The sequence below is a fragment of the Pinus tabuliformis genome, chromosome 1_1 (assembly GCF_031772625.1).
Source record: "Pinus tabuliformis cultivar Carrire ecotype Pingquan chromosome 1_1, CPIR1, whole genome shotgun sequence".
Classification (NCBI taxonomy): domain Eukaryota; kingdom Viridiplantae; phylum Streptophyta; class Pinopsida; order Pinales; family Pinaceae; genus Pinus; species Pinus tabuliformis.
Genome location: NC_142297.1, coordinates 855,797,846 through 855,816,412, shown reverse-complemented (window position 1 = coordinate 855,816,412; position 18,567 = coordinate 855,797,846). Strand labels below are relative to the sequence as shown.

The window sequence follows — 18,567 nt, the reverse complement described above, 5'->3', positions numbered from 1 at the left end:
TCCTATAAATTATTCGAGTAAACAATAATATATATAATAAAATTTATATAAATAATTTCAAACCGTGTACAGAGAGAGAAAATCAAGGTTTATTCCAATAGTCGAGAACTATATAAAATCAATATATTAATCATATAATATATTTCAAAACTAAAATAAACAAAAAATCAGCACAATTACCATAGACATCTATTCTGAAAACCCAAATGTCTCCTCCTCCTCCATAGACATCGATTCTGAAAACCCAAATGCCTCCTCCTCCTCCTCCATAGACATCGATTCTGAAAACCCAAATGCCAATAGTCGAGAACTATATAAAATCAATATATTAATCATATAATATATTTGAAAACTAAAATAAACCAAAAATCAGCATGATTACCCAAATGCCTCCTCCTCTATATAATAAAATTTATATAAATAATATCAAACGGCTTACAGAGAGACCGAATCAAGGTTTATTCCAATAGTCCAGAACTATATAAAATCAATATATTAATCATATAATATATTTCAAAATTAAAATAAACCAAAAATCAGCACGATTACCCAAATGCCTCCTCCTCCCTCTCCCCAGGTTTATTCCAATAATCCAGAACTATATAAAATCAATATATTAATCATATAATATATTTCAAAACTAAAATAAACCAAAAATCAGCACTATTACCCAAATGCCTCCTCCTCCCTCTCCCGCTCCGCCTCGCCTCCCCTCCTCCCCTCCTCAAATCAGCACGATTACAGTAGACATCAATTCTGAAAACCCAAATGTAAGCGCATGCAAACACAAGGATACTTGAAAAACATCAACTATTTGATCACTATTAGTTGCATAATAATTGTGCTACCATTTTTTTTATACTCCTCCTCCTCTATCTAAAATAAACCAACCTCTATCTAAAATAAACCAAAAATCAGCCTGATTACCCAATTGCCTCCTCCAGAACTATATAAAATCAATATATTAATCATATAATATATTTCAAAACTAAAATAAACCAAAAATCAGCACGATTATCCAAATGCCTCTCCTCCCTCTCCCGCTCCGCCTCCTCTCCCCCTCCTCAAATCAGCACGATTACCGTAGACATCAATTCTGAAAACCCAAATGTAAGCGCATACAAACACAAGGAAACTTGAAAAACATCAACTAGCTGATCACTATTAGTTGCATAATAATTGTGCTACCATTTTTTTCTCTGATAATCGAACATCCCGTTAATTTTACCTCGAGTGCTACCATTGTGCTACCGAGTTCTTACCTCTGCGCTCCTTCAACTAATGACTTCTTAACAACAGGTTGCTCTAATTGGGACCACCGTAGGGCACACTACAATCTATACTTATGCAGGTTTTGATGAGCAAATTATTGTTATCCAAACAAACGGGGATACCCTAATTTCAACATGATGTTACTGTAACCCATGTACTATAATTTCAAACCTGATGTTACTGTAACCCATAATCTATAATTAAAAAAAAAAACCTCCTCTTACCATGACCGTGATAGACATAAGTGGAATTTTATTGTATGGTTTAACCTAAATTTTCACCATGCGTGGAATAACAGTTAAGATGGTAATTCTAGCCCAAATTTTTCTACTGTTGGGAAGGCCGATTAAAGTGGTCTTAATTTAATGAACTAAGCTAAAGAGAGAACTAATAGACGAGAATTAAATAATGAAGTGAGAAAAAAGCTGGCTAATATAATTACTGAATTGACAACCAGGGAGAGTAAACCTGGCTAGTATAATTATTGAATGGATGTGAATTAAAGATTGCAGTGAATCCCTAGTCTGCTATACAAAGTAGAGTAAACAACCAGCGATCCATGTCAGAGCAAACCTTGGTTAATGGCAGAGTAAACACAACAAATACATATTGAATCCAGAGCTATCTCATGCAGGGCTAAAACCTAACGTGATGTGAGAGACCTAGATCCCGCGATACAAGGCCTAGTAAACCTGGGTTAGGGTGAGCGAGCCAGAGCCAACCATAGCAGGCAGAAGAAACCGGCGTTACAGTGATTAATGCGCAAAAAGAGAAGATGCATAACCAAACCAAGACGCAAAGCCAAAGTCAAGGACGAGAAAACCTGGGTTAATCTGAAACCTGGGTAAGAGTGATAAAAGGAAAAACACAGCACATACATATTGAATCCAGGAGCTAAACCCTACAGGGCTAACCTACACTAATGTGAGGTGAGAGACCCAGAGCCAGTGGTAAAGGCAGAGTAAACTTGGGTTATAGTGATTAAAGGAAAAACACACCAGACATAAGTTAAATTTGAGCCACAATCATCTACACACGGGGGATTAATGAGAATTTAAATTTAATAATCTCAGAAGACAAATCGATAATCCATACCTGGGGTTTGAACTATAGCAACAACAACAGAGTCCTTCCCTTCTTCAGTGAAAAGCAATAGCATCCACACAACTTCTTCTCTTCTTTAATACAATTCTGCTGAAAGAAAAGAAGACAATGAATCATATAACTTCACACAGCTGAAGAGAAATAAAATGAAATGCAAGTATTAAAAGGAGCTATACTCGCTCACCCAAGAAAGAACCGTTGAACCGCTCAACCATTGAATAATCCAGTGGCCTGTAATCTACGCCAACCTCTCTCGCACATTGGCAGCACTGATCATACTCAACCAACCACAAGCAATATCAGTGCAGATGATTATATATATATACCGCTTCTTTCACTTACCTCCTCCAACGGCCGTCTACCTCTCTTTCCAGAATCATCCACTCAAAACCCCTGTTCAACTCATTGCTCACACTTCTATAAAAAGTTATCAAAGCTCTTTAAATTTTAAATTATTTTTTCAAATATATGCCCTTTACATGTTTTCTTTTCCAAATATATTTTACTCATTTAGAGTTTAACATAGAGTCTACCAGTTATTTTTTCTCTAATCATCGTTTCTTCATTGGGCGTGATCATGGTTTCCCCTTGATGACCAAGATTGCCACTGCAGCCAAATGTAGATCCACCTTGAATAATGAAGGAAACTTCTTTGAAAAAAATCCTGAAGATCGAATTATTGTATCAGCTCTTGAATTCTTGAAAGCTAAAAAAGCATAAAGGAATTTAAGAAATAATAATTAAATTCTTGAAAGCTAAAAAAAGCATAAAGGAATTTAAGAAATAATAATTAAATTGTTGAAAGCTCAAAAAACAAAAAAGTTAACCGCTAAATTTAGAAGTAGAATATAAATTTGTAAAGCAGAACACTAATTACATTCTGGAAAGGTCCAGAAAGAAGAAATAAACAGTTAAATTTAAAAACGCAAACAAAAAGAATTAAAACTGAAATTTAAAAAGAGCCAAAGTAAAAAATTAAAAGTTCAATTTATTAAGTATCTGTTAATTTCATTTTAACTAAAAGAACGTCCGAATATAAAAGTGCGAGCATTTATTTGCTTTTGAAATAAAAATAGTAAGAATTTCAAATTTAGAAACGTACATCAGAAATTTAAACTTGAAAAGAGTAAGAATTTCAAATTTAGAAAGGTATGGGAGAAATTTAAAAAAGTAAACGATAACTTGATTTTACTAAAGTTAACACGTGAATTCAAATTGCAAATTCCTATCTAAGTGGCCTACACCATTGAAATTTTATCTAAATAGCATGTCAGAATGCATTCACAGAATTACTAACCAGCAATTAACTTAATTATAAATAGTTTTTTTGGTTAGATAGTAAAATTTTCAAAATAAAATTTGAAAATAGGTTATTTAATAGGAAAATTCCATAGTAGAAGTCATATCGATTAATAACATTTTTCTTTTATTTATATATGGATTAATATTTATTTTACTTATTTATATATAGATTAATAAAATTTGAAGGTAAGTTATTTAATACTAAAATTCCATAGTAGAATTCATATGGATTAATAACATTTTTCTTTTATTTATATATGGGTTAATAATTATTTTACTTATTTATATATAGATTAATAAAAAATTTAATGAGTAATAAGATTTTTTTAAAATATTTTTGGAAGAAGAAAATATAAATGATATATTATATAAATAATTATTTATCTTAAACCTAAGTTTTAACCTAATTTCTTTTCAATTGTTATGAGAGACTTACACAGTCTTAACCCTTTAAAAATTCCTGGTTACTAAATTTTTTAGGGCTTCTTTACCTACACTCGAGTAGTGAGTGATTACAGCAATAACAACAATCATATGGAAGCATCCATTGGGTTTCCAAATAATATTTTGAGTTTAAAAGACATACGAATTCACTACTATTACCATTAAGAAAAATGGCATTGATTACCTTATAATCCTTAAAGGACTAACTCTAATATTAAGTAAACCATATTGCAATATGATTTTTAACACAATGAATTCTAGAAATTATGACCCTTAGTACACTCTCATCATAAAGACATTGTAACTTCTAAGATGTTACAACACATAAACTTTAATACCTAGCACATTAACAGTAACATTAAAACTATAACGTATATGTACTTAAAGTGGCTTAACATAGTGAAGGTAAAGAAGAATCAAGTGTGGATCCTTCAAATTGAATCCCATTGAAGGGGATATAAAAATTGTAGACTATTATGTAGATGATATTTTGACTATTGACATTGAGGCCAAAACCATTTTATGAGAATCAACCTATGGTAATGATGTTTGATGGGTACTCATAATTCTCGCATTAAATGATATAATGATGGCTTAAATTTTGTAAACTATTTAATTTCTTAATGTTGGTATCTCAAGTCATTTTCAACTATTATGCTTTCACAACCTGAATTATATGCATTTAAAATTTTATAGATTAGTATGTTTTTTTCTAATTTATCCCTAGATGCACTAACATTAAGGGAGTATATATATGCTTTTCTAAATTTAATTATATGTATTGCACCCTTGATTGGATTGTAAGAAAATACCAAAATGGATGGCTCTACCCCGTACCCATTGTGATTATCATTAGTTTTCTCTTACTTCTCATTCGAAATCTGAATTATCATGGGATAGGATGTCTAAGTTCCAATTCGAGTTTCAGTGTATCCTGAAAGAGTTGCAAGATTCATTGAAGTAGCTCTCGGGAGGATTTTGATAATATTATTTGTTTCACATTTAATTTTTAAACTTGTGTCTATACTTTCTATTGCAGAAAGTATTTTTGTCCTACTTAAAAGAAAAATTAGAGTAGTGCAAGATATCAATTGAAAACAATAGTCGAAAAGGGAAATTACCTCATTCAAAAGAGACTAAACAAGGAAGTGATAATAGAACTAGTGTTATTCTTGTCATAGATAAAGAGGTAATGGAGAAAGATATTTATATCCCAACTATCAAAAAAATGATAAGGGTTTCTTCTATAACATTTGTCTCCAAATGTGGAGTAAACATATTGTGCTACATATTTAGTTAGAATCTATTAAATGATAGAAGTTATTGCAAGAAGTACAATCATTACCAGTAGCAGTAAGGAAATTTATACGATGAGGATTCAACTGGCCAACAATAGATGCTACACATTATTCATAATTCTACCTCAAAATATGTGGTTCTAGTGAGAAAATTGTAGGTTAAGTTAAATAGTAGAATCTTTAGAACGTTGTCTAAAAATGACGGATTTCACTACTACAACAACGCTACTTTCAAGAAAAAAAATTAAGACAAAAGAAACCTTTTGCCTTAAAAAGTTACTCTTTATTTTAGTTATTTTACATTAAAATTTAATATCAATCGAATTGTCTTAAATATAAAATTTAAGACAAAGACAATTTGAAACAAAAATATTTTAAGACAAAATTTTATATTTAACACAAAAATAGTTTAAGACAAAAATATTATAAGAAAAAAATATTTTAAGACAAAATTTTAAATTTAAGACAAACAATTTGAGACAATTTTATTTTAACAAAAATCATTATATTTAAGGCAAAAGCAGTTTAAGAAAAAAATATTGTAAGAAAAAATTTTATATTTAAGACAAAAATAGTTGGAGACAAAAATATTTAAAACAAGTTTTTATTTAAGACAAAATTAGTTTAAGACAAAACTTTATATTTAAGAAAAAAACAATTTGACACAAAAATATTTTAAGACAAAACTTTATATTTAAGAAAATGGCCACTTAAGACGAAACCCAGTTAAGAAAATTAACAATTAAGACAAAAACATATCAATTTAAGAATTGACTATGAGGATACCTTTTCTCTTGTAATAAGGTACTCATCAATTAGATCAATTCTTTCTATGGCTATGCGGATGGAGTGGAAGATACACTAGATGGATGTAAAAACAACATTTCTCAATGGGTTATTGAGGAGGAGGTGTACATCGAGAAACCAGAAGGTTTTGAGACATGTGAACGGGAGTCTCATGTGTGCATACCCAAGCGTGTGTTGTATGGTCTAAAACAAGCACCCCATGCTTGGTACACGAAGATCGATAGTTATATCACCTGTTTGGGCTTCACTATAAGTGAAGTGGATGCAAACCTCAATTACATCTTCGTAGAAGTTGAATTGCTTATTATTGTCTTATATGTTGATTATTTGATTTTAAATAATGATGAACATCTTATCAGATCTTTCAAGGACGACCTTGCAAGGGAATTTAAAATGAAGGACATGGGTCTCATGCACTACTTCCTTGGGTTGGAAGTATGGCAAGACGATAGGGAACTATTTGTCTCTAGACAAGTATGCAAATGAGATATTGCAAAGATTCTGCATGGAGAGTTGTAAACCCATGGAGACACTTCTAGCAAACAATTGGAGGAAAGAAGATACCACTTCAGGTGAAGAAGTGGATGCTACCATTTATCGACAGTTAGTAGGTTCACTTGTATATATTGTGAACGCATGACCATATAATGTGCTATGCAGTCAACTAGCTAAGAAAATCTATAGTTAGGCCAACCAAATTATTTTGGAAGGTGGTTAAGGATGTTTTACGGTACCTCAGAGGCACTAACCAGTTTGGACTATGGTATAGACAGACAGAGGGAGTGGATTTGTGCGGCTTCATAGATGTAGATTGGGTGTGAAGTCCATCAAACCGAAAGAGTAAATCATGTGGATTTTTTTGTGTTGGGTTTGTAGTTGTTTCTTGATACAACATTAAGCAAAGATGTGTGGTGCTCAGCTTGGAAAAAAAAGAATACATGGCTACAAGTCAAGCAAGATATGAGGAAATATGGATTAGAAAGATACTTGTTGGACTGTTTGGTCAGATGATGGATGTAACAATGATATACAGTGATAATCAAAGTTGCATCAAACTCTCTGAGAATCATGTATTTCATGACTAATCAAAGCATATAGATATATGGTATCACGAGATACAAGACTATGTGCAAAGGGAGATAATGTTGCTACACTACATTGTGATAGACGAACAAGATGCTCACATTTTGAAAAAATATTTGTCAAGAGGGAAGTACGAGTTCCACATGTGCAGGATAGGGGTAGTTGATAATCCCTTTCTTGTTGAGAGGGACTATTGAAAACTGGAGCAAGAAATACTCAATTTGGTTTTTCCTTCATTAAATTGATAAAATTTGAATTTCCACATCAATAGACAACTTGGATGTAGTTAACTTGTGTGACATGACTTGCGTCACCCGGTTTACTCACTAAATTTGAGTTAGAGGAGTTAAAGTTTAGTTAAGCATGTGTGATTGCTAATTTGTAGAAATCAAAGACAATTATGTCAAGTTGTTCTCAGATAAACCAGTTCCAACTGTTGGAGGAACTAGTGGAAGGACAGTTGTGCAGTGGGACGTCAGTAGTGAGACACATGTGGATGGTGACTACAGGGTGAGTTGTGAATGATGAATCCAACAATAGGCCTTGTTGATGATGGTGAAAATTCCTATAAAGAAGTGAATAAGATGTTTGATCTAGTTGGTATGATTGTAGTTGATGATGACATCTTTGCATCAGAGTTTGAGAATATAATCAAAAGATATCATATTATTGGTATTGACTACACCTTATCTGGAGACATCATTTGTATTATAGGGGTTGGTACCTTTCCATTGGATGTAGTTGGTGATGTGAAGACTAATAAACTTCTAGTAAAGATTCATACTAACTCTAACAATCATATGGATGTTTGTTTACAAAAGGAGACCCCTCTAGACTCAACTCATTGGATTCTTTGTTTGTTCATGCTATTTTTTGTTCTCAACTTTCACTACAACAAAAAAGGTCATTGGTGAGGGTCATGCCTATGATAGACCTTTAAGGTTCATCACCATTGTTGCATATTGTGACGGTCCCTAAAAAACCATTGTTGTAAATGCATATAGTGATGATCTCTTAAGGTTTCTCCTTAAATCCATTTTCATTGACACTTTTGTTGACATCTATTAAAGGTCTGTCACTGATTCGCTCTTTGGTGACACTTCTAGTGACGAGATTTTATTGGCCCTCACCAATAATCTTTTTGGTTACCTTTAGTGACGATGAAAAAATGTTCGTCATGATTTATCATTCGAATGAGTTTTTGTTAACGTTATGTCATTGTTGCTATATTTGTTTTCAAAAGATAATGATTTAAGACCATTGTAATGGAGTCTTTATAATTATGTGTCCAAGGCCATAGTTGTTATAGTCAATCAATTTGTTAATAAGTAATTAGTGTATATCCTTTCCCTCAATTAACGAGAATATAGTTTCCTTATGTTGCAACACATGATTCATATTTGTTAGGTTTATTATCTAGAAAAGTCCCTCCAGATGAAGTTCCAATATTGTGTGTAGGAACAATATTATTTAATACATAATCAAGCTTTGTAAATTCTATTAATGAGAGAGGCGTGAAACTCCTAAACACTCTTGGCACACCTTAACATGCTTTTTGCCACAACACTAGTGAAAGTTCCATGTAATAAAAGTTAGTAGAGGTAAAAATAATAACCATGATTGATGGGACACTTATTTCAAACCGAATGTTGGGCAAGACATCCTAGTGTGGGTATTCATTGGTTTATTATGGCTAAGGAAATTGACAAAGGCTTTGGAAAGGAAAAATGGCATTTTTGGCACATTTATTTATGAAAATAATGCAAATTAGGAGAAAAAGAGGGTGAAAGGTCATAAATTGCACGTGAGGAGAAAATTGAAGGAAATTAATGGAAAATGAAGAAAACTGAGGCCTAATTGAAAAAAAGAGTTTTGAGGATCAGTTGGTACCTTTTATCGATTCAGTTTTGGAGCTCACTTATTATTCTCTCTCTCTCTCACTCTCGGACACTTAGATTTTTCTTTGAGCACTTTGGCATTGGATCAAGAAAGCCAAAGGAGGTAAAGGGGAAACAAAGATCAAACAAGGAAGAGCAGGATTAAGCAACTACGTTAGGATTCTTTGTAGGTATCAATTTTCATGTGTGGTTTCCTTGCTAGAATTTGCGTGTATGGTATTGCATGTGGTTCTTTGCTGTTATGGCATGGATTTTTCCAGGTGTGACTGTGTTTTCAGCCTAGCCTTTTTATTTCCATTTATGGAATCCTCAACTGATGAATTGTGGATATGTGGTAAACCCTAGAGGTGTTTTCCCTTGATTAGCTCTAGGAATATTTTTCGGTGAATGGTAAGATATACAATAAAGCTTAGAGGGCGGTGTCTCGATTTAGGGCCTAGTGATCTTTAGATCAGATTGTGGATTGTGGTAAATCCTAAGAGACTAGGAGACAAGAAAAACCCTCATGGTGTAGGTGGAGAAATCTGGTGTCATCCATTCTAGTTTTGCCTTAGTGATCTGGTGGAGATCGTGGTAAAGCCTATTATTACATTTTTATTGTGTTGGCCGAGTGATCTGGGATGGATTACGGTAAAACATGGTTTCTATTGAAAACGGTGAGGTGGTTTAGCCTCAAGATGCCCTAGTTGTTTCTTTTGGTTTGAGTCCCACATTCATGCTTGGAATATGGCACAAGGGTGAATGGATGAAAAGAGAATTGGCTTAGCCATTCTATGGTCCGGTGGAATGTGGTATTCCCATCGTGGGTTAGATTTTTCATTCTTTAATAAGAGGTTATTTCCTTGATATCTTATGTATAAATTTGTTGGTTTATATGTGCATTTTATGGCTAATGTATCCTTGATATTTATGTTGTTATTATGCTAGGCATAAGCATGTTTTATGACAATGATGATGTATGGCTCTCCTCATGTTTTTATTTGTAAATTAATGAACAATGTATCTATGACCTAATAGATGATAATGCAACCAATGATATAAGGGAGCAATGCTTCAGCGATTCTCAGATAAGTGTGAGACCCTTATGCTCAGATATTTTGTTTACACCTATAGATTACATATTTGTGATATTTTTGACGAAATTCTTGTCAGTAGGGGTTCAATCAATCCCTTTCTCAAGTAATTGCATTTGTATCTTCATTCCACTATTACCTTTATGTCCTGAATGTGTCATTCAGCTCTATGTAGTGACTTGGGATCTAGGCCTGAAAAAGTCGCTCAAATCCTCGGGATGCAGGTGCAACACTAGCAAGAAAAGTCACTAGACATTGGCATAGTATGTTGTGGGAACGTCTAGATCACTCTGGATGCATGCATGCCCATATCATGGGAGCGTTTGAGGGTTAATGGTCTAAAAACTCAGCAGGACCCAAGGGCTGGCTACCTGAGAGATTGGGATGATTCCTAGGAGCCTTATTGCCGATTTGGAAGGCTTGTATGGTGTGCTTCTATCAATTCCACTTCCTTAAGATCATATGGAAGGTTTAATCCCATCATAGTACCCTCTTGTCATTTGTTTACCCTGATTGGTCGATTACTTGGGTAGATGTGGGAGGAGGGTGTTACACTTTGGCATACACTAACATTCCTTAGTACCTCGCATGTCTTGCAACATCTTTGTAACTAGAACATATTGTCATTCCCTATCACATCATAACACTCCCTTACCATGTGTTGGCATGCCCTATAGTCACCTTGGCATGCATTGACATACATTGACACTTAGCACACATTCAGACTTGGCATGTATTGGAGCCTATTATTAATGTGTGTATCATGCCCCTCTTTAAAAACATAAAGTGTTGACTTATTAACCCTCTTATGTGTTCATTCCTTGCATTTTAGCTTGTTTCTTCCTTTTATTTCCTTGACACTCCTTAAAATCTTGGAAATGCTTCATCAAAATCTTGGAAATGCTTCATTTCTTGACTGTGCTTATTTAATTGTGTCCCAATGCTAAATTACTCGTACAAGAGATGAAAATTGTTTTGTTCCACAACTGCCTATATCCTCATATATTTTTTATAGTGTACAACTCAATTATCTGTAGAGACGGGAATGATCCTAGTGTAGGCACAAGTAGAAATTACATCGTTCAAACATCATTCAAAAGAGACTAAACAAGGAAGTGATAATAGAACTAGTGTATTCTTATCATAGATAAAGAGGTAATGGAGAAAGATATTGATATCCCAACTATCAAAAAAATGATAAGGGTCTCTTTTATAACATCTGTCTCCAAATGTGGAGTATACATATTGTGCTACATATTTAGTTAGAATCTATTAAATTATAGAAGTTATTGCAAGAAGTACAATGATTACCAGTAACATTAAGGAAATTTCTACGATGAGGATGCAGCTCACCAACAATAGATGCTACATATTATTCATAATTCTAGCTCAAAATGTGTGGCTCTAGTGAGAAAATTGTAGGTTAAGTTACATAGTAGAATATTTAAAACATTGCCTAAAAAGGATGGATTTCACTACTACACCAAGGGTACTTTTAAGACATTTGTTAAGACAAAATAAATCTTGTCTTAAAAAAACAATAATATGAAATACAATATGTGTCTCTTAACAAAAAAACAATTATGAAAGCCAAAACACTTACATGTCTCATATCCCATATAAACTTAATTTACTTTGATCACTCTTGGAGAATTACAATCCCTTCTAAAATGCAACTTCTAACCACTATTACCATTAAGAAAAAATGGCATTGATTACCTTATAATCCTTAAGGGACTAATTCTAATATTAAGTAAACCATAGTGCAATTTGATTTTTAACACAATGAATTATAGAAATTATGAGCCCTAGTACACTGTCATCATAAAGACATTGTAACTCCTAAAATGTTACAACACATAAACTTTAATACCTAGCACATTAACTGTAACATTAAAACTATAACCTATATGTATTGAAAGTGGCTTAAAATAGTGAAGGTAAAGAAGAATCAAGTGTCACTCCTCCAAATTGAATCACATTGAAGGGGATATAAAAAATGTTGACTATTATGTAGATGATATTTTCACTATTGACATTGAACCCAAAGCCATTTCATCGGAGTCAATCTATGCTAATGATATTAGATGGGTACTCATAATTCTCGCATTAAATGATATAATGATGGCTTACATTTTGTAAATCATTTAAGGTCTTAATGTTGTTATCTCAAGCCCTTTTCAACTATTATGCTTTCACAACCTGAATTGTAGGCAGTTAAAATTTTATAGATTAGTATGTTTTCTCCAATTTATCCCTAGATGCACTAACATTAAGGAAGTATATATATGCTTTTCTAAATTTAATTATATGTATTGCAACCTTGATTGGATTCTAAGAAAATACCAAAACTGATCACTCTACCACATACCCATTGTGATTATCATGAGTTTTCTCTTACTTCTCATTCGAAGTCTTAATTATCCTCAGATAGGATGCCTAAGTTCCAGTTGGAGTTTCAGTGTATCCTAAAAGAGTTGAAAGATTGATTGAAGTAGCCTCGTGAGGATTTTATCTAATATTACGTGTTTCACATTTAATTTTTAAACTTGTGTTTATATTTTCTATTGCAGAAAGTATTTTTGTCCCACTTAAAAGAAGAATTAGAGTAGTCAAAGATATCAATTGAAAACAATAGTCGAAGGAGAAATTACGTCATTCAAAAGAGACTAAACAAGGAAGTGATAATAGAACTAGTGTATTCTTATCATAGATAAAGAGGTAATGGAGAAAGATATTGATATCCCAACTATCAAAAAAATGATAAGGGTTTCTTTTATAACATCTGTCTCCAAATGTGGAGTAAACATATTGTGCTACATATTTAGTTAGAATCTATTAAATGATAGAAGTTATTGCAAGAAGTACAATGATTACCAGTAACATTAAGGAAACTTCTACGATGAGGATGCAACTCACCAACAATAGATGCTACATATTATTCATAATTCTAGCTCAAAAGGTGTGGCTCTAGTGAGAAAATTGTAGGTTAAGTTAAATAGTAGAATATTTAAAACATAGCCTAGAAAGGATGGATTTCACTACTACACCAAGGGTACTTTTAAGACATTTGTTAAGACAAAATAAATCTTGTCTTAAAAAGTCACTTTTTATTTTAGTTATTTTACATCAAAATTTAATATCAATTGAATTGTATTAAATATAAAATTTAAGACAAAGACAATTTGAAACAAGAATATTTTAAGACAAAAATAGTTTAAGACAAAAATATTTTAAGACAAAAATATTTTAATACAAAACTTTAAATTTAATACAACAACTATTTGAGACAAAAAAAAAAAATAGACAAAACATTATATTTAAGACAAAAGCAGTTTAAGACAAAAATATTGTAAGACAAAACTTTATATTTAAGACAAAATAGTTTGAGACAAAAGTATTTTAAAACAAATTTCTATTTAAGACAAAAATAGTTTAAGGAAAAAATTTATATTTAAGAGAAAAACAATTTGAGACAAAAATATTTTAAGACAAAACTTTATATTTAAAACAATGACCACATAAGACGAAACCCATTTAAGACAATTAAGAATTAAGGCAAAAACATATCAATTTAAGAATTTACTATGAGGATACATTTTCTCTTTAATAAGGTACTCATCCATTAGATCAATTCTTGCTCTGGCTACGTGGATGGGGTGGAAGATCTACTAGATGGATGTAAAAACAACATTTATCAATGGGGTTATTGAGGAGGAGGTGTACATCGAGAAACCAAAAGGCTTTGAGACATGTGAATGGGAGTCTCATGTGTGCATACTCAAGCGAGCATTCTATGGTGTCAAACAAACACCTCATGCTTGGTACACCAAGAATGATAATTATATGACCTTTTTAGGCATCACCATAAGTGAAGTGGATGCAAACCTCAATCACATCTTGGTAGAAGGTAAATTACTTGTTATTGTGTTATATGTTGATTATTTTATTTTAACTAATGATGAGCATCTCATCAGATCTTGCAAGGAGGACCTTGCAAGGGAATTTAAAATGAAGGACATGGGTCTCATGCACTACTTCCTCCAGTTGGAAGTATGGTAAGACGATGGGGAATTGTTTGTCTCTAGAAAAGTATGCAAATGAGATACTGCGGAGATTTTGCATGGAGAACTGCAAACCCATGGAGACACCACTAGCAAACAATTGGAGGAAAGAGGATACCACTTCAGTGTTCAGTTGTGTTATATTCTTTCCACGACTAACGGACGTAGTTAAACGGGGGGTGGGAGCCCCCCTTCGTTGCGTCGATTGTGCAGTGGGGGGGCGGCAAGCCCCCTTGTCCGGGGGGTTTGAGGGGGGCGGGTAGCCCCCCTCTACGGGGTCCGGGGCAGCGGCCCGGGAAATTTTTTTTTTGACCCTATATTAGGTTGGGCGAACCTACCTATGGTTTTGTGCATGATTTTCGCACATGGTATTGGACGCGATGGTTTTTCGGTCCATGGTATTGGATGCTTCGGCATGTATAAATATGTATTGTAACATTGAAAGGAATATAATGAAAAATCAAGCTGGTAGTCCCGATTTTGGGATCTAGGGAAAAATCTCTGTGCATATGTGTTTTATGGGTTATGCTCTTACATTGTTTATTTTCTTTGTTTAAGAATTCGTATGCAGGTAATTTCTGTATAGGGTTAAAACCTACATTTGGTATCAGAGCTGTTTTGGCTTCAAGGGGACGCCTTTGTTGCTGAGGGGTTTCGCTCGGGCCTGTGGTAGACCCTGTTCAGTGGGAGATCTGCGAGATCGATTCTGGTGGTGAAAGAAGATGGCGAGCAGTGGAAAGATCGAGATTGAGAAGTTCAATGGTCAGAATTTTGAGTTGTGGAAACTCAAGATGGAGGATCTGTTGGTGGATAAAGATCAGTGGATCGTGGTAGATCCGGGTACTAAACCATCGAGAGTGACCGACGAAGAATGGAAGAAGTTTGATCGGAAGGCAAAGAGCACAATACGATTGTGTGTCTCAGATTCAGTATTGTTGAATGTATCAGGGGAAGCTACGGTGAAGGCTTTGTGGGTCAAGTTAGGGACTTTGTACCAATCTAAGTCTCTCGTGAATAAATTGTTCCTGTGGAAAAAGCTGTATAACCTGAGGATGAAAGATGGAGACTCGGTGACAGAGCATCTGAATGCGTTTAATACTGTGGTAGTCAGTTATTATCTGTTGATATTAAAATTTCAGATGAAGATAATGCATCAGTCTATTGTGTTCTCTACCAGATTCGTGGGATAGTCTGGTTATTGTAATAGGTAGCAATGCAACTGCTTTGCAGTTTGATGAAATAGTCTCAGCCTTGCTGACGGAGGAGATGAGACGGAAGAATATGGACAACCAGAATGGTGATGCCTTGTCTGTACGAGGACGGTCCCAAAACAGAAACAAAAATAAGTCATCGAGTGGGAGATCTAAATCTAGAGGGAGACCTAAATCTCCAGGAAAACCTACAAAGGTGGTGTGCTGGAAATGCAGAAAGGAAGGACACTTCAGAAGGGATTGTAAATCTAAAGCTCCTGATAAAGGAAAGGGATCTGATGATGCTCCTTCTGTAGAGGCGAAAACCACCTCAGATGAAGGTGGGGATGTGTACTTGGCTTCTTCAAGTACACATGTAGATCATGACGCATGGTTGATTGACTCAGGTGCATCCTTTCACTTCACTCCCCATAGAGAGTGGTTCTGCGAGTATGAGAAATACGATGGTGGTGATGTCTTCTTAGGAGATGATAGGAAGGCTAGAATCATTGGTCGGGGAAAAGTAAAGTTGAAGTTGCAAGGTGGAAGGGTTAGAACACTTCCGGGTGTTCTACATATTCCTGCATTGGCCAGAAATCTGATTTCTGTAAGCAAGTTGGATGATGCAGGTGTAAAGACAGTGTTCGAGAAAGATACCTGCAAGATGGTTCGAGGAGCACTGATATTGATGCGGGGAGTTCGGACTGGAACTCTGTACAAACTGCAAGGTAGCACTGTTGTTGATGGGTGCAATAGTTCTATGGTTCTTGAAAATGGAGTAGAAAATCTAGTGGTCTCTGGAGAGAAGACCATGTTGTGGCATCAAAGGCTTGGACATATTGGAGAGAAGGGCCTTCGAATACTTCATGGTAAAGGTATGGTAGAAGGTATGAATGATAGCTCTCTGGATTTTGATTTCTGTGAAAATTGTGTGTATGGGAAGCAGAATCGAGTGAGTTTCCCCTCTGGTGGTAAGAGGACGAAACAGATATTAGAGCTTGTGCATAGTGATGTGTTTGGACCTGTGAAGGTTCCATCACTGGGTAAGTCTGTGTACTATGTATCATTCATAGATGACTTCTCAAGGAATACATGGATATATTTCCTTAAGAAGAAATCTGAAGTCTTTGACAGGTTTAAAAAATTTAAGGCTCTGGTGGAAAATCAGACAGAGAAGAAGATAAAGGTGCTGAGGACAGATAATGGTGGAGAATTTTGCAGCAAGGAATTTGAAGAATTTTCTAAGAAGTGTGGTATAGCACGGCAGAAGACTACTCCATATACACCTCAGCAAAATGGAGTCACAGAAAGAATGAACAAGACGTTGATGGAAAGGGCAAGAAGCATGCTCAGTGGTGCCGGGTTAGGACAGGAATTGTGGGCAAAGGCGGTGGATATTGCATGTTACCTGATCAACAGATCACCTTCATCAGCGTTGGAGGATATGACTCCACAAGAAGTATGGACTGGTAAGAAACCCTCTCTTTCACATCTGAGGGTATTTGGATGTGTTGCATATGTACATGTTCCAAAGGAGAAACGAATCAAGTTGGATAGTAAATCTGAAAAGTGCATCTTTATTGGGTATAAGGATGGTTTAAAAGGTTATAAGCTTTGGAACCCAGTCACACGGAAGGTTGTGTACAGCCGAGATGTGGTGTTCAGAGAGGTAAAATATGTTATTCAACATGAAGTCCAACCAAAGGAACCTGAGAAGATAGAGTTTGAGCCAAAGGAGGAAGAATCAGACTCTGCAGCAGAGGAGGAATCAGAAGACGAAGAGCCACTAACTCTGGCTGTGAGAAGATCAGGTCGAGAAAGAAGGCAGCCATAAAGGTATAGTCCATATGCTTTCAGTTCAAATTTTTCTTTGTCTGTTACTGATGATGATCCCGAACTGTGAAGGAAGCAGTGGATTCAGAGGATGGAAAACTCGGGAAATAGGCCATGGTTGATGAAATGGCATCTTTGCACAAAAATGAGGCTTGGGATCTGGTAGAGTTGCCGGCTGGAAGGAAACCCATTGGCAGCAAATGGGTGTTCAAGAAGAAGACTAATGCAGAAGGAAAGGTGGAGAAATATAAAGCTCGGTTGGTAGCAAAAGGTTATTCCCAGGTGCCGGGAATTGATTTTGGTGATATTTTTCTCCTGTTGCCAAGGTAGCTTCTATTAGATTACTTTTATCTGTTGCTGCTGCTTTTGATTTTGAGGTAGAACAGATGGATGTGAAGACAACATTTCTTCATGGGGATTTGGAAGAGGAAATCTACATGAAGCAACCTGAAGGCTTTGCGGTGAAGGGTAAGAAAGAACTGGTATGCAAGTTAAAGAAGTCTTTGTATGGGTTAAAACAGTCACCAAGGATGTGGTATCAGAAATTTGATACATTTATACGGGGACTTGGCTTCACCAGAAGCAAAGCAGATCATTGTGTGTATTTTAAATTAATTGGTGACCATGTTATTTATCTCGTCTTGTATGTGGATGATATGTTGCTAGTTGGAAATGACAAAGAAATTATCCAGGATTTGAAGACCCAATTGTCCTCCAAATTTGACATGAAAGATCTTGGTGCTGCAAACTATATTTTGGGCATGGAAATTAAAAGAGATCAGGCAAAGAGGAAGCTCTGGTTAAACCAGAGGAAGTATGTCGAGACAATACTGCAAATGTTTAATATGCAGGATAGTAAACCGGTGAAGGTTCCTATTCCTGTAGGTGTGAGGTTATCTGCTGAACAGTGTCCCAAGACACAAGAAGAGGAAGAGGACATGTCTCGTGTTCCATATGCAAGTGCAGTCGGTAGCCTGATGTATGCAATGGTCTGTACTAGACCAGACATTGCACATGCAGTGGGAGTATTGAGCAGGTTTATGTCAAAACCTGGGAAGGAGCACTGGATAGCAGTGAAGCGGGTTTTCAGGTATTTGCATGGCACTAGTGATTATGGTTTGTGCTACCAAGGAAGACCAGGATTGGACAGAGTGTTGGATATTCATGGTTTTGTTGATGCAGACTAGGCTGGAGATCTG

At 34.9% G+C, this 18,567-nt stretch overlaps 1 protein-coding gene across 1 annotated transcript in view; it reads left to right on the top strand.

The window, feature by feature from the left end:
* The first annotated feature begins 674 nt into the window (after positions 1–674).
* LOC149216968 (CBL-interacting protein kinase 23-like) overlaps positions 675–18,567 on the top strand; it is a 58,139-nt gene continuing 40,246 nt past the window's right edge. Inside the window, exon 1 of the mRNA XM_089390098.1 lies at positions 675–770. Within this exon, the coding sequence (XP_089246224.1) occupies positions 675–770 (96 nt within the window). The remainder of the gene's footprint in view (positions 771–18,567) is intronic.